Here is a 15,313-nt window from a genome sequence, read left to right on the forward strand (position 1 = left end):
CCTCAGAGACTAAAACCAAGGCCCAAACGTTTACCTGTGAGTGCTGAAAGATTTTTCTTGTGCTTTTCTTCAAAACCTTTCATGAATGGAAGAATCTAAGCGTTTTTATTTAAAACAGACCTACCTGATTGCATAGTAATGCTAAGAATCTGACCAGATTTGACCTGTATTCAGAAGGTCCAGATGTGACGCTGGTGTCAGTCCTGTCACGTTCATACTGTTCAGGTTAACACAGTCGTCAGTGATTATAGCTTCCATACATCCCACAACATTCAGTGCACGCAGGATAATGCTGCAGAATTTAGGAAGCTGCAGTCGCCATGGCAACCCCTTTTCTCTCTCTCGTATCAAGGCCTCGCCCCCACTTCTCCCCTTGCAGATGTCATAAAACACCAAAGACGGACCATTAAGCTGGTGTGTGTGTGTCTGTGTGTGGAGGAGGATGATATGAGTGTCTTTATCTCATGGTTGACTTTGATGTTGCCTGCCAGCCGTGATGAAGGAGACAAAGTCATCCGCCTGAAACAATTAATCGATCCACAAAAACATAGTCTTCAGCAGTCTTGAAAATCTCTTTTATTTCATTTATCAAGAAAAAGTACCAAAACGTACTCATTTAAGTTATGACTTGCTGCTTGTCTTGTTTGTATATCACTGGAAATTGATGATTAAGTCAGACCAGTGATGTGAAGATTTCAGCTTGGGTTTGCACGGTTTTCGTGTCATATTAATTTGTTGAACATTGAGACTGGGCGTCCTGTGAATCTCTAGACGTTGGGTGTGCACACCTGAAACTGTGGAGGAGGTTTTGGCTGCAGAGGAGCCAGCGAATGCTTGTTTTGTAGGTGAAGTACTCAACCTGATACTCCATCCACAAATAACCTGCCCTCTACAAAGTCCGTATGCGGTATCTTTGTGCTAGCAGAAGATCACGATTTTGTACTTTGATGAGATTGAAGACCACATCATGGATTTTTTTGTTTCTGGGAGTAAACAGTGCATGTGTTTGGGACTATTTTCATCTGCGGGTTAACACATTTGACCTTCTAGTGGGTATTTATGACAGTAGGAACTGAGTGGACATAAAATAAGGTGCTCGTGTTCTTTTAAGTGAAGGAATACTTCAGTACACAGAGAGATAAGGTATATCAGACAATACTCTCCAGTAGGATAAATTAATTGTTGATTTGGTCAAGAAAAGTTTAGAATCTGAGTCTGCAGACTGAGGGAGGCGTTAGATGATATGTTTCCATGTGAAATAAATATTAATGAAACTTTATTTATGATTTCTACCATTCAGACTGAAGTCGATCCAGCTCCACTTTATTCAGCAATCGGCCTGATCTTCATTATCATGGTTTTCAGGGAGTATTCGAGTCCTTTAAAAGTGCTCCATTGCACACCAGCTGCACGAGGTGAGGCTCCCCAGGTGTAGATCCCGTTGGGGTTCGCCGCAAAGCACGCCGCGTACCAGAATCCTCCGTAGGCCAGCCTGGCACAATTTGAACCATGAGTGTCTTGATCTTTGTCAGTGGTGGTGAATTTCTGTCCATTGTGAAGATGTAAAGAGTCTCCTGATTGAGTAGAGCAGAGAAAACAGTTTCAGCACTTTAGAATTTAAGTACATGTTAAAATGCCGGAGAACAGGCTGAGAAAAAGTCCCACCTGCTGCTCCCTTGATGAAAGTCCCCAGGTTTAGTACGTATCCCTCCACCTCTGGACCAACAGAGAAGGAAGAATACAAGGCAAAGACCTTCTGGCCCTCAAAGTCTTCCATGTCAACCCTCAGCTCGTATCTCTTGGCCGTTGTCAGCAGGTGCATTGTCTCCAGGCCTGAAGGGGTAAATGGTGAGAAAACTGTGATCATCTGAAAGGAACTGGTGTTAATCAAAGTAGGAGATTCTGTAAACGGATGTTAGTGCTGGGGGACCCAGGATCTGTATGGGGATTGACGTTTTCACAAGAATTTAGTCGCAATCTCAATCTTGATGATTTACTGATGATTAATTAAATTTTATTATTTTCCTACTTCCCAATTGTGAAGATTTTCTGTATTTTATACAACTGAATGTTCAGGTTTCTGACCAGCAATAAAAACTAAGTAATTTGAAGACTTGAATTTTGAAGAGGTGAGGATGAATTTTACAAAGGCGTAGAGTTTCTGCCATACCCAGCCAGTACTCTCCAGCAGCGCTGCCAAATCCATTTTTGTAGTGCTCCCACTTCATGAAGAAGTTCACTGTGCCATCTTGTCTCCTCTGAATGACCTTGTTTTTAGACAGAAGTTTAACAAGCAAATGAGACCAAAAAGGGAGGAAAAGGCAAGGGAAATGAAAGGAAAGACAAATTAGAGGTGGATCATCATCATCGCTCATCGAGACAAACCAACAGTTAAATATAACCCAACTCCGGCTCAATGGAGCATTTCAGCGTCTTTTAGCTCATTGTTTTGGTTCTTCTGCAGCAGACAGACAAGGTTAGTGACAAGCTAATGATTTTAATGAAGAATTTAGCTGCTAAAGAGCCAGCAAGGAGTTGGTGGGGATCAAAACAGAAGCCTGAAAGGCTGATGTTGCTCTGTGTTGACTGATTAAGTCAGGAACTGCATGCTAACACTTCCACCAGCTCAACTTTATAAGGTGATAATATGTCAGTGGCAGGTTTAGCGTTTGCTCTGCAGCCTCCAAGTGGCAAACAAAGTCAATGCATACAACTTTATTTAAAAAAGCATGCATTCTTTCCAGGCCTTTGACTTTAATCAGTTTGTCCTGTACATTTTAATTTATCATACTGCTAACTATGGCTTACACTAAGCATACCCGTTGGGTGGTGTAGATGTTTGAAATGTCCGAATGAAGCCTGAAAATTTGAGAGAAACAACTCATGGATGTTTTTGTCGAGATCAGAATCGACAAAAAGGTATATGTCGTGCTCACCGTCCATTTTTCTGGAGATTCGTCGATGTTGTCCTTGCTCATGTCACAGTAAACCTGCACAGGAGAAGTGGGGCCTGCTGGGTAGATGGTGTACACTCCGTCCAGGCCCGATCCAGATCTGTAGATGTCACTGCAGTCTGTGGGCAGAGGGGATTGATAAGCTGCCACTGGCAGCAGCACTGCTAGCACAACTCTGAGCTGTAGCAAAGAGGAAAAACAAGACACAGCATGACTTCACCTTTAGCTTAACACCTTTTCATGTGAAGGCAGGTAAGCCCATGTTAGTCCACTTTAAACTGCATGAACATCTTAAATGAAAGGTTGTTCTGCAGATGATTTCATGAAAGCATGAGTGTTATACCTCAGTCACTAAAAGCACCAGTGACTGTGTATCATGTCCAGCTAGCAAGACATTAAGTACTTTAGGTGAGGATTCAGTGTCAAGCTCAAGGAGACTTTAACAACCAGATTGTCCCTCTAATCTGTTGTGGTCATGAGTCAGGCTCTGGTACCACCGTATTCAATAGTCCAGTGTTCATGCTTGGCTGCCAGGTGGCAACGAGTAGGTCTGTCTTTGTCCTTTACATTTTGTGGTAATAAGTGGTCCCATCCAGCATGTAGACTCTGCACTCGTTCTATGTTGATCGGATTGTTTTACCACATAGTCCGCTCTTATTTCAAAGAAGAAAATTGCAGAAGAGCAGTTTGAGGATTTGTAGGTCATGAAATCCATTATTAGACTGTCTGAGTGTGGTTTTAAATGAGCCAGTTTTGACAGATTTTACACATTAAAGTCTGTTTCCTGGTGAGACTAACTGGAGAACTGGTGGGAAGAGGAGGGCAGCTAAACCGGTGGAGGCTCTTTTAAGAAGCTGATGAGACAGCAAAGCAGCTTATCTGTTAGCAGCCAACAGTGACAAGATAAATGTAATGTCCACCAGGAAGCTAAAGAGGGAGGCTAAAGGAGTCAGAAAGATACAAAACAAATGTCAAAAGGACCTGAAACTGATCATCATAAAACGTCTGAGTAAAGTTGGGTTCTAAAGTGACGAACAAACATACCATCATACTTTCCTCAGTGGTTTGCAAAGAAGCTGAAAGTTCCTGAAAGGAAAGCACAAATATTTTAAGTATTTAACGTTATTGAAAAGTTCATTACGGTAAGAGGAGTGTATGAACTTACCAGTAAGTGAAGCGTGTGTTTCTGATGCAAGCAAATCCTTTTAAATCAGTGCTCTTCTTCCTGTTGCAACAGCCAGTGTTTTCCCCGTGTTTTCCTTTGCGCAATAAGTCAGTATTGATTTTCTCTGTTTTTTGTCTCTCTCAACAGTCAGTGTTCGTACATCAAATATAAAGCAACCGCTGCTGTAGTATTGCTAAACAGTCCTCAGTGCATGTGCGTTCAGTTTTTCATTCCATTTATTTCGTTTCACCTGATTTTAAATTGGTTCACTAAACCTCACAGGGGGATGTTTGTCATTACCTTCTGCTCTCGTTTTAGGGCTGCAGCTTTAGTATCATTTCCATTATCGATTGTCTGTAAATGGTGAGAAATGGTCATCATAATCTCTCTCAGGAAACAGGAAACAGCATGTTTTTCTTTGATCCATGACTGCGCGTGTTTCCTCACCTGAACCTCCTGTTTGGTAATGTAGTATTGAAGCTCCCCAAACCTTGATCCAAGTCGCTTTTTTAACCCAAATCACAATGTTTCCCCAGTGTTTATGATCTTTACTAAATCTAAACCAGATTGTTCCGTCTGAAAGTGTTACTGACTCTGACCTTATCGACTGGTTGCACTAACTAACATCTCACTTTGTCCAGCGTCTCACTGATTTGGACTCTCAACAGGGAGCTAAACTGACCGGCAGGCCTTCTGCAGCACCAAGTTAACCCATGCTGCCTGCCTCTTTAACACCTGAGGAACCATTCAAATCCTGCTAATCTGTCTCCTGGGCTCTGGGCCCTGAAGCCTGATCTGCGCTTGTGTCTGCTGGACTAAACGTGCCGTGTTGTGCTAGCTAGTCGTCTCTGGCTTTGTGTGAGGAAACCAGAAGAGAAAAGTTTGAGAATATTGGCGGATTTTGCCGCCACATGAGGGTCTCCACAGATGCTGGTTTATGTGAGTAAATAAGCCGGCGGTTCTCAACAGTCAGGCTTTCTGTCTGGAGATTATTTTGGGCGCAGTAGCTTCTGTGTTTACCATGCAGCCACCGGCCCGGCTCAGTGGAAGCAGGAGATGGTGGATTCAGATATGGTAAGCATGTTTCGCGCACACAGCCGGAGATATTTATTTATTATCGGTGCCCTTTGGAAATTTCTCAGAGCCCACAGTGATGTCTGCAGATGTTTGGTTTTGTCTCAAAGGTGAATCTTTATATATTGAATGTTTAAGAAGACGGACCCAGCAAATGTTTGGCGTTTTCACGTCTTGTTTCAATCGACTAATCAACTAACTGTTTCAGTGCTATCAAATGCTCCATTATGTACACTGATGACGAGGTGTTACATGTATTTCAGCACTGAAGTTATTCATTGATGAACACACAACGAAATGCTGTGGGGTCAACACAGTATCAGTGCACAAATCGAGAAGAAGCTTAGAAAAGTTAACAGGGTTTGGGCCCCTCCAAAAGCTCACAAGTTAAACCTGAGCGGTTGTCATATGATCGATCAAAGAGGAAAACACACACACACACACACACACACAAATCTGTTAAAAACACTGTTCTTCAACTTTAGGAACTAATGGATGAGTGGACCTCTTAAAGTCTCAAACAGCACAACTGAGACATTTTACAGGTCGAAAAAGGTTGGGAACCTGTGGTTAATTTTAGTTAAAATCTTAATCTTTGAAGAAACGTTCAGATAAATGCGATGCAGTAAACAGCACAGTGTTTCTCTGCTGAACGAAATGAATTAAAACCATCATTTGAAGCATGATTTTTACATTCTGCCTTGAATGCGATGCCATTCACACACACACACTCACACACACACACACTCGTACGCTCAGAGCAGCACATTGTCCTCTGATCCCATGTTGTTCCAGGGAGAGTTGGTTTGAGATTAACGCCGGAACTCTTCTGTCTCCCCCGTCCCTCACCCCTCCTCCTCCCCCTCCTCTATGTTCTGGACTTTCTCACTGCAAGCCAGGTATTTTTAGCTGTGACATAATGCCCCTATCTCTCTCTCTCTCTCTCTCTCTCTCTCTCTCTCTCTCTCTCTCTCTCTCTCTCTCTCTCTCTCTCTCTCTCTCTCTCTCCCTCACACACACCGACCGTCCCTCCCCCTCTCCTCTCCTTTCTTACCCCCCATCCCTCTCTCCCTAGCTTCCAGGCTGTAGGGCTAGCTGCTACAGTAATTGAGTGCTCAGGTTTCACACTTTGTGCTGCAGGCTGAGAAACATGGCAGTGGAGGAGGCAGCAGACTATTTGGCAGAAGTAAGTCTTTACTGTCGGTACTTTTTCTGTGAAGTCGCCGGGCTCACTGACCGTAAACAGACTTGGCCTCCCCTCTGCGTTGCATTAAAGGCTCACATGGATTTGGTGATGTTGTGGCGGTTACCGGGCTCCACAGATGGGACATTGTTGGGTGAAAGGGAGACGGGTCGCAGTGGCAACTCTGCAGCACCACTCTGCTGCAGTGTGTGTGTGTGTGTGTGTGTGCGTTTTGTGTCTGTTTGAATTTCCAACTGCTTCACTGTGATTTTTAAATTCCTTATGGATACATATGAGCCCGTGCGGTCAGTGTTTCATGTTGCACAGTGATGTGAGTGGAAGCACCTGACCTTGGACAGTCACGCATGCTCTGTGTGTGTTTGTGTGTGTTGAAATGGTGAATAAAAGGGCCAAACGGAGAACTAGAAAATAAAATTAGAGGGACTTGCATTAAAAATGGCTGTTAATTGGCTACAATCCCCTCAGCGAGGTGAAAAGAGAGACCTTCATGAGCCCCTGTGATAAGAAAAATTCTACTTTAACCTGGTGACATGTGATACACAGCATGCAGTAAATGACTGAATGGCTTACCGCAAGACCTAAGCAGCAGTTTTATGGTAGTTGAGGAGACATCAGCTCAGATTTGTAAATAAAACCCAGGAGGAGGATGTAAATCTAATGTGCCACAGTGTGAAAACACAGTTTGGCTTTAAATGCCTGTAGGTGTTTCTGTTAAACTAAAAAGGTTGCGGGTGACATGTGTGGCCAACGCCGTCCCGTCTCGCGTCGTCGTCGTGAAGCTCCCATGTTGGAATGCATGTAGTGCAGTGAGGCAGGGAGGTCTTGAAACAGAGCGACTGCAGCATTCTTTGCATGTCTCTCATGGATAAATAAAGTTGCACCGGAGTGGCTGAACAAGCAGTCACAAACCTCAAGACGTCATTAAACTTAAATGATACACATTTCGGGTTCACAGCAAATCAATTTAAACGGTAGTTGGCGTGTCCACCAGATTTCATGCAAGTTTGACTAATTTCAGGCAGATTATTGGGGAGATAATGTAGCCTGTTATGAAATAATTGGTCACAAAACTTGGCTGCCCTTTAAATCCCTGCCCAGTACCCTCGTATTTTCAGATCAAAAGTCTGTTTGATGTTTTCTATGAAGAATCATTTCAATTATCAGTTAATCCTTAGATTATTTTCCCTCATTAATCACTTCATTTTTTTGGTCTAAAAATGTCTGAAAATGCCGAAAAGCCCGAGCTGACGTCTTCACGTTTTCCGTCTGGCAGCAGCAAAACCTAACAAGTGAGAAGCTGGAACCAGTGAATGTTTGGCAAATGGTTTTACTGAAAGATTTATTGATTATCGTCTGTAGTTTTGTAGTAAATTTGCTGCCATTCGTCTAATGGAAGAATGGAATAATTGTTCCAGCTCCAGTGTGGACACAGGAAGATAAACTGCATGGCGACAGCTGCATTCCTGGCTCACACGAAGCAGCAGCCTGAGAGGCCTGATAATGAACACAGTGGGCACTGATGGCAGGAGCTGCGAGCATGAACATCCATTCAAATGGGCTTGTAGTCCAACTGCGGTCTTATTTTTCTGTCTTTGACTCTCATGTTGTCTCATTTTCTTTCTTTTTTAAGCAGCAAAGGGTTTTATTTTTTCACAGAGGACCCAAACAAAATGTAGTATGAATTTCCCCGCTGTGGGACTAATAAAGGCCTATCTCATCTTATTCTAAAGGGTTTACATTCCTGAACGCACTGAAAGTCCTTGTCTGAATGTATGTAGCACATGTGTTTAAGCAGTTCTGGTGGATGTCGTTGTCGTAGAACTTGGGAACGTTTTGGGAACACGTGTCAGACCGTCAAGTTGTTTGTTTGCTCTGTAAGTGCAGCCAGAATCTGCAGTCCGATTGTCCGCCGTGTGATGAAAGAAGGTAAAGGCTGTGACAAGTTGTCGACTGGCAGGACTTTTGTTCATTGTCACAAGATGTGCAGGCGTCGGTGACAAGTTCTACAAAACTGAGGAATACTCAGCGGGACTCTGGCGCTCTGTGGCTAAGACCACTTTCTAGGAGTGTGATGCTTTGAGCTAGAATTCTGATAATGCTCCGAGTTATGAGCAGCCAGGCTCGGTGCCACATTTAACCTGACAGGCTTGGCAATGTGCCTTACAACCCTTCTCAGGGTTATAAACCTCCACAGCGCCTCTCGCCACAGTCTGCTTTTATGAAACGGAGGCAGAAATCCTTCACAGGAAATGAGAGAAACGTTTAAATAAAACTCTTCCCACTTCTGTTGCTTGTCTTACGAAGCCTGGGCTGAAGTCGATGAATTGTTTGTGCAAACAGCTGGCGTAAAACAATCGCAGCAGTCGTCATCCCACAAACTGGTGTGTGACGTCATGGTTGCAGCCTGACCTCCCAGTATCTGCCCCACAGGGTGGATGCTGACACCAGAAACACTCCCTGTGTTTGTGTACATGTGGTGATGAACTCACATGAGGTCCTTTCACTAAGTGGGAAATGAGCTCAGCGAGCAGCTTTGGCCAACAATCTGTCTGCAATAACAAAGTCCACGCTACAGCGAGCAGGACGAGACTTTAAATTACAGACGGACTCAGTGTTCCTCTTAATTTTCTCTTCAACCTCAACATCTGATTTCATGTTACAAGGCAAACCATAAGAGTGTTTTTTTTCCTTCAAATATTGCTTGAAATTCTGATTACACTCGGTACTGCTTGTTTCGGTCAGGGCCTTAAAGTTATCAAGTACGGATACCCAGATGTACTTTTACTGCATGTTTTTACTTGCAAATTAATATAAGTTTGGGGGCTTTTATTGCCATCAGTTATCTTCTCAATCTGAATTCAGACCCAACAAAACCCGCCGATGAGGCAGAGCAGGTTTTATGCCTGAGAAGCAAAATCCAACCAAAAAAATCACAACACAACATTTTGATCAACTCGGAGCTTCTCACGTCTGCAGCAGCAGAGTAAGAAGACAGTTTGTTTGTCTTTCAGCGAGTCAAACTGTACTGTATTCCGCTGATAACAGCCTCATAATGGATTTCTTCTTCAGTCATCAGTGTCAGTGTTGGTTTGCAGCATCCTGCGTCGGACACAGAGCGTGTGCGTGAAAGCGTGTTTGTGAATGAACCTTTCTGCGTGTAAACGAGGACATCCTGCGCTCTGTGTGGGCATCTGTTTGAACACACGGGTGTGGCCGACTGTCGCGCCGCACTGCAATCACAGAAATCGTAGCTTGACGCTCTGAGACTCTCTGCCTGACTGCCTGCAGCCTCACTGCCTGTCTGTCTGCCTGCCTGCCTGCCTGTCTGTCTGCCTGTCTGTCTGTTTTTCAATCCTTCACCTCCCCAACGCATTCAGTCGCTCAGCTTCAACAGCCCGAGCCACCACCCGCTCTGTTCAAAAAACCCCCAGCATTCACACACTCCTGCACTCAGCCACACCCTGAAATCCTCTCTCTCTCTCTCTCTCTCTCTCTCACACACACACACACACACACACACACACACACATATCTTGTGTACCCTTGTTTCAGCATGATAACGGTACATGTGTTCAGTAGTCACACGTTAACTGCAGATTGCTCTGCTTTTATTGCTGTTCCACTGAGGAGTGAGTGTTGGGCACAGAAGCTGCTGTGTGTGTGTGTGTTTGTGTGTGTGTGTGTGTTTGTTTGCTTGTTTGTCCCACTTACACTACCCCTCTGAAAAAGAGTTTTGCCTCTCAAGCCACATACAGGCTAACCCTAACTTACTGGTGGACACAAGCTGCACTGTGTCTGAAAGGAGGACCTGCAGACAACACTTCAACGTCCTGTGTATGCTTGTCGGATAATTTAATATTTAACGTTAACTCCTGTTTTTAGTAATAGTTCATATTCTCCTGAAAGATGCTTGAACAGAACACCAATCAAAAAATAAAACAATGAAACATTATGACATTATAAACTTCATCAAAGACACTAAACTCTCCAGGACCAGTGAGTAAATCTGTTGGTCCTTCGACAGGCTGGTTGTTCTTGACTTGGCGTCGTAAATCTCTACGCCCTCAAACCTCCATGTTTTCTCGTGTCGGCCTTCGTTCAGCTGCCGAGAGCTTTCACAGGCCTCGCCACACAAAACGGAAACAATTCCAGCCTGAAGGGATTTATTCAACTTATCTCTTATTGCATGGATCCAGTGGGATGCTTTGACACGCAGAGCTTCTGACTGATGCTGTAATGTGTTAATCGTTTCCAACACCGAGAATAAGCCCTGATTTTTAAAATCAGGCTGTGTAATTTATGTTTCTATATAATGTGTGCTCTTCCACTGCAAAAGCTTTGCTGTTTTGGAATCAGTTTTGTGTCTTTTTAATCCATTGATTTTACCGACCAGTAAGTTTTTTTTATTCCTGCTTGTTTTCCTGTTCCTGTCAGCTCGCTGCAGTGCTGTGAAGACGTTAAGATGACTAACCGACCTGTTTGTCTCTCTCTCTGTGTGTCCCCACAGACGGATGTAAATGCCTGTTATCTGCGATCAGCTCGGGCCGGGAACCTCGAGAAAGCTTTGGACTACCTGAAGAATGGAGTCGACATCAATATTTGCAATCAGGTGAGCCTTCTGACGTACAGTCCTCAGAAAACGGGCCTGCGCGAAGCGAAGCTGAAGCTGAAGCTGTTTTCAGGCTTTGACTTTCCCACTGAAGCTGCCAGTAAAATCTGTAGCAGACTTAAAGTGATAGTCCCCGCAAAATAAATTTTACAAGACGTTGATGAACTGGTGATGTGGCTCTATGGATGGCAGAGTCCGCCACCGTGGGCCAGACTGGAATAGCCTAACATTAAAAATCGGATTACTTTAAGTGTCACTTAATAAAAGTGTAGGAAGATATTTAAAGGAAGGGGTTAAAAAAAAAAACAACAACAAAGAGACGGTTTAATCTTCCTGTTTGTCCTCGATTTCAAAAGCTGCCCCTCTTTTCTCTCCCCACCAGAATGGGCTGAATGCTCTCCATCTGGCCTCCAAGGAGGGACATGTGGAAGTGGTGGCTGAGCTCATCAAACATGGCGCCAATGTGGATGCAGCCACCAAGGTGTGTGCCACACAGAAGTCACACACACACGCACACAGTCACAGTGTACGCATGAATTCACACACACACAGGCCTACTGTAGTTTGCTTTGTCAGCTCCTTTTCCAAAGTCGCATTGCTTAAGCAGCACTAAAGCAGATGAATGGCCGTGTGTTAGCAAACTGGTGAAAGGAAATGATCTCTCTTGTCGTGAATGTGAGCGTTTCCCACATGAACACGTCTTGGGTGGGCGGTGTTTTTCAGTGAAACCCTGCAGTGACGGTCATCGACGCAGTAAATGTCAGTGCTAATAACATCAAGTGCGGTTTGTTTGATGGTCATGTCAGCTTTTGTAAGGTCTACAGCTTGTGTCTGCTGTTAATGCAGGTTAGCTCCATTCTGCATTCAACTCCACTGGTGACACTAACTCAGATTTTTATTCTGAGCTGCGGTTGAACAGGAGGTGAGGCACGAGGGGAAATGGAGGTACAGCAGCTTCGGACTCAGGAATGAAGGGAGGTGCTTCTGTGGAGCTTCCAGTGGCAGCAGGAGTGACAACATGGCAACAGCTGCTGCATAGCTGGTGCATAACATGGATGCACCATAACAGGTGCATCCATGAGGGGTTCACTTTCACTGCAGCGCCGCCTCACTTTTCAACATCCCAGACTTGGACTGTTTGTACTAAAGGTTTTTTAAGGTGTCACGTGCCAAGTGGGATAAATCAGTGGGTCAAACTACAATAATTAACTTCCTGTTGTTTGACGAGCGTCAGCGTTATCCATCCCTCTTGTCTCACATGGCATCGTCGGCTTGTTTTTGACCTCAGTTTCAGCCGTCCAAGCCGTCCATCCGCGGCGTCGCACTCCTGCACACGTGCTCGAAAAATAACTTGGAAACTTCTGAATGTTCTCCCTTTCCTTTTCTGTTTAAAACAGAAAGGAAACACGGCCCTCCACATTGCTTCTCTTGCTGGGCAGACAGAGGTGGTGAAGGAGCTCGTCGCCCACAACGCCAACGTCAATGCACAGTCTCAGGTAAAACACACACACACACACATACACACACAAAGCCCTCCAGTGTCTTTGTGGGAAATCCATGTTTGAGTGTGTGCGCTCATGCAGATGAATGCATATACAACTATTTTACACACAGTGTCCCTCTGTGTGTGTGTGCTGTGTCAGCAGCTCTGCTGTGCTTCCTGGCTCGCATTCATTTGTCAGCATGCACACACACACAGAGCTCTGGTCACCACGGCAACCATAATACTGGTAATGCCAATGTCAGTGTCTTGGTTGGCGCTGAGAGGAAGAAAATTAAGTTGGTATTGATGACGAGCTGTAACTTTTCAGTGCTGCTCTGAAGCTTTTAGTTTGTTTTCCTTTCTGTTTTGTTCTTATTTGACTTCTATTTCAAAGCCTGTGCTCACATTAGAACACTTTAAGCAAAGCAGAAAGCAGGGAAAGCTGATGTGTAATTAATAAACAAAATTCAACAGTTTTGTAGTACTAATAGTAGCCCAAAATCCCTGATAAAACCACAAATTTTAGCTTTTGTGTTTAAATTTCTCTACAGTGTTAGAGGTTTAGAGGTTGTTAACCTTTTGGCACATGCAGGCTGGCTGTTTTCCCCCCTGCTTCCAGTCCTCATGCTAAGCTACGCTAGCTAGCTTTACAGACACACAAGTGATTCTGATCGGTTCATGCAGCTCTGAGCAGGAAAGGGAAGATGTTTATCCCCCCAAACACTCTGACTATATTCCCATCTTAATAGGTCTGCAGTGCAGTTTCAGATGGTGTTTAGTTATGTAAAAGGTTAAAGTTTTATTTCCACTGTGTCTCTTGGCTGTAGCTACAAGAGAGTGAAGTATAACAGAAAAGCTTTTGGTGCATTGACACCAGAATAAATACAAAGACGAGGAGGAGGAGGAGCAGCTTTTTTGCATGCTGAAGTGATTTTTGGATCCTTGTGTTGCTATGGAGATGTGTTGTCTTGGCCATGTCATAGTGTTGCACCACACACACACACACTTAAACTGGAGCTGCAGATCAGCTTTTATCGGCGCTGTTATCAGCTGTGAGGTATGTATGGAGGTGACAGTATGTACTCTGATAGTTCATGCTCATGTGCTGCTGCAGAGGTCAGAAAATTAAAAAGAAAAGAAAAACACAAGCTGGGAGAGATCAGGTTCAGATCAAATCATAAATCCTGGCACTGGATATAACGACGATCAGTCGTGATGAGGCAGATTTTCCTGAAATTCAATCAAGAAACCATTTATAGATTAAAACAAAACATGATGTGGGTGTTTGTCTTTTGGCTGATCCAGTAGTACCCAGGTAATGTAATGAAGTACCTGACAAATTAGGGTACTTCATCACACTAATGCAAAAATCCTGTAATTCCAATATTGCCATAAAGCAGTTCTCCTCATTGATTTTCAACGCTGCCTGCAATGACCTAATGCAAGCAGAGAAATCAACGAGATGGACCGTCGTATCGGCCCACCCCTCTTTGAAGGCAGGCCCTCTGACTTAAGTTGTTATTTTGAATTTCTTTTGGTTTTGCTAAATGATTCAGATTCACCTGGGATGAAAACTCAGATCAGATTTTCCGCTTGTAGAGCAACTATACTGCCGCCATATTCCGGTTCATTCTTAAAATGGTGTGAGTTATCTTTCATTTTTGCTTTCTCATTTTGAAGTCTCAATTTGAAAAAGTCAGCAAATGCAAACATCATGTAGAGGTGAAAATGTGTTTTGCACTGGCTTAACTTCTTGTTTATAGCAGATTCAACAGTTCCATTCAGCATTTAGGTGAAACAGAGAGGATTGGCAGAGTTTGAAACAGAGTTTTCTGTTGTTTTTCTTCCAGAATGGCTTCACTCCGCTGTACATGGCAGCGCAGGAGAACCACTTGGATGTGGTGCAGTTCTTATTGGACAACAGCTCCAGTCAGAGCATCGCCACCGAGGTACCTGAACAAGCACAAATACACAATGCACAGCTCGTGTTGACTTGGTTCCTGTTTGCACACACACACACACACACACACACACACACACACACACACAGCCCATAACAGCTTGAAACAGCTAAGCTTCATCCCAGCTCTCATGCTGCAGCATCAGGACCGGCAGAGTCTTTGTTGTAAGCATTAAACCTGTGCTAAAAAAAAAAAAAATAATCAGATGTAATGGTTTTTATAGCATCTGTGGATGGAACAGTATGGAGGGAGGTTAGCGGGAGAGCAGGCGGCAGCAGCGCGACTGCATTCGCTCAGAGTGACCTTGACTTGTCTTCAAATGTGGGAACGAGTGACGTCCACAGGAGTGTGACGATGTGAGGCGTGAGCGGGTGGTACGCTGTGAGTGTGTGGCGGCACGATCCATCATCTGCTGTAGTGCAAACAAGACGGCCAACAGCCGCTGAGGTGTGACACACACATCCTCACTTAAGCCAAAAATCTGTGCGGGATCGTGTGAATATCTGCGCTCACACGGCCACACTGTGCTGAGTTCTGTGCCGTGACAGGAAGTAAGAGATCATATAACAACAAAGTCAAAATGTTGATAGTTTCTATTGTCCAATAGCTTCAGCAGGGGTTAAAACATTTTGATTATAAATACGTTATAAATACCATAGCAATGCAATTTACACCATCTTTTAAATTACTCATTATTACATTTTTGTATTATTTTTAAATAATAATTAAATTTTTTTTTTAATTCAACTAAAGAGGCCAAACCTCTCAGTTATTAAGTATTTCAACAAGTATTTAAAGTTATTGACTGCGTATAAAGACAGACGACATGAGAACTCCTTAAACGCCCCCTGGTGGCTGGCTGC

The 15,313-nt window shown here is 43.9% G+C and overlaps 2 protein-coding genes across 22 annotated transcripts in view; one reads left to right on the plus strand and one right to left on the minus strand.

Moving 5' to 3' along the window:
* The window catches only part of LOC124052499 (ankyrin-3-like), a 113,049-nt gene that overhangs the window by 39,597 nt on the left and 58,139 nt on the right, over window positions 1-15,313 (plus strand). For 20 of the 21 annotated variants that reach the window (XM_046376819.1, XM_046376813.1, XM_046376811.1 and 17 more), the window contains exons 2-5: window positions 10,905-11,006; window positions 11,389-11,487; window positions 12,404-12,502; window positions 14,340-14,438. In XM_046376819.1, coding sequence (XP_046232775.1) covers window positions 10,905-11,006; window positions 11,389-11,487; window positions 12,404-12,502; window positions 14,340-14,438 — 399 coding nt within the window. Of the gene's footprint in view, window positions 1-6,274; window positions 6,380-10,904; window positions 11,007-11,388; window positions 11,488-12,403; window positions 12,503-14,339; window positions 14,439-15,313 lie in introns of those variants that run through there. The other variant, XM_046376820.1, reaches the window with a different exon arrangement.
* Window positions 559-4,220, minus strand: LOC124052502 (microfibril-associated glycoprotein 4-like). Its single transcript, XM_046376835.1, has 6 exons — window positions 4,120-4,220; window positions 3,999-4,040; window positions 2,937-3,134; window positions 2,171-2,267; window positions 1,666-1,833; window positions 559-1,574 (listed from the first exon to the last, which is right to left on the minus strand). Exons 2-6 carry the CDS (start codon window positions 4,002-4,004, stop codon window positions 1,324-1,326), a joined length of 720 nt encoding a protein of 239 aa, XP_046232791.1. The 5' UTR covers window positions 4,005-4,040; window positions 4,120-4,220; the 3' UTR covers window positions 559-1,323.

The sequence above is a fragment of the Scatophagus argus genome, chromosome 21 (genome assembly GCF_020382885.2).
Source record: "Scatophagus argus isolate fScaArg1 chromosome 21, fScaArg1.pri, whole genome shotgun sequence".
Taxonomy (NCBI): Eukaryota; Metazoa; Chordata; class Actinopteri; family Scatophagidae; genus Scatophagus; species Scatophagus argus.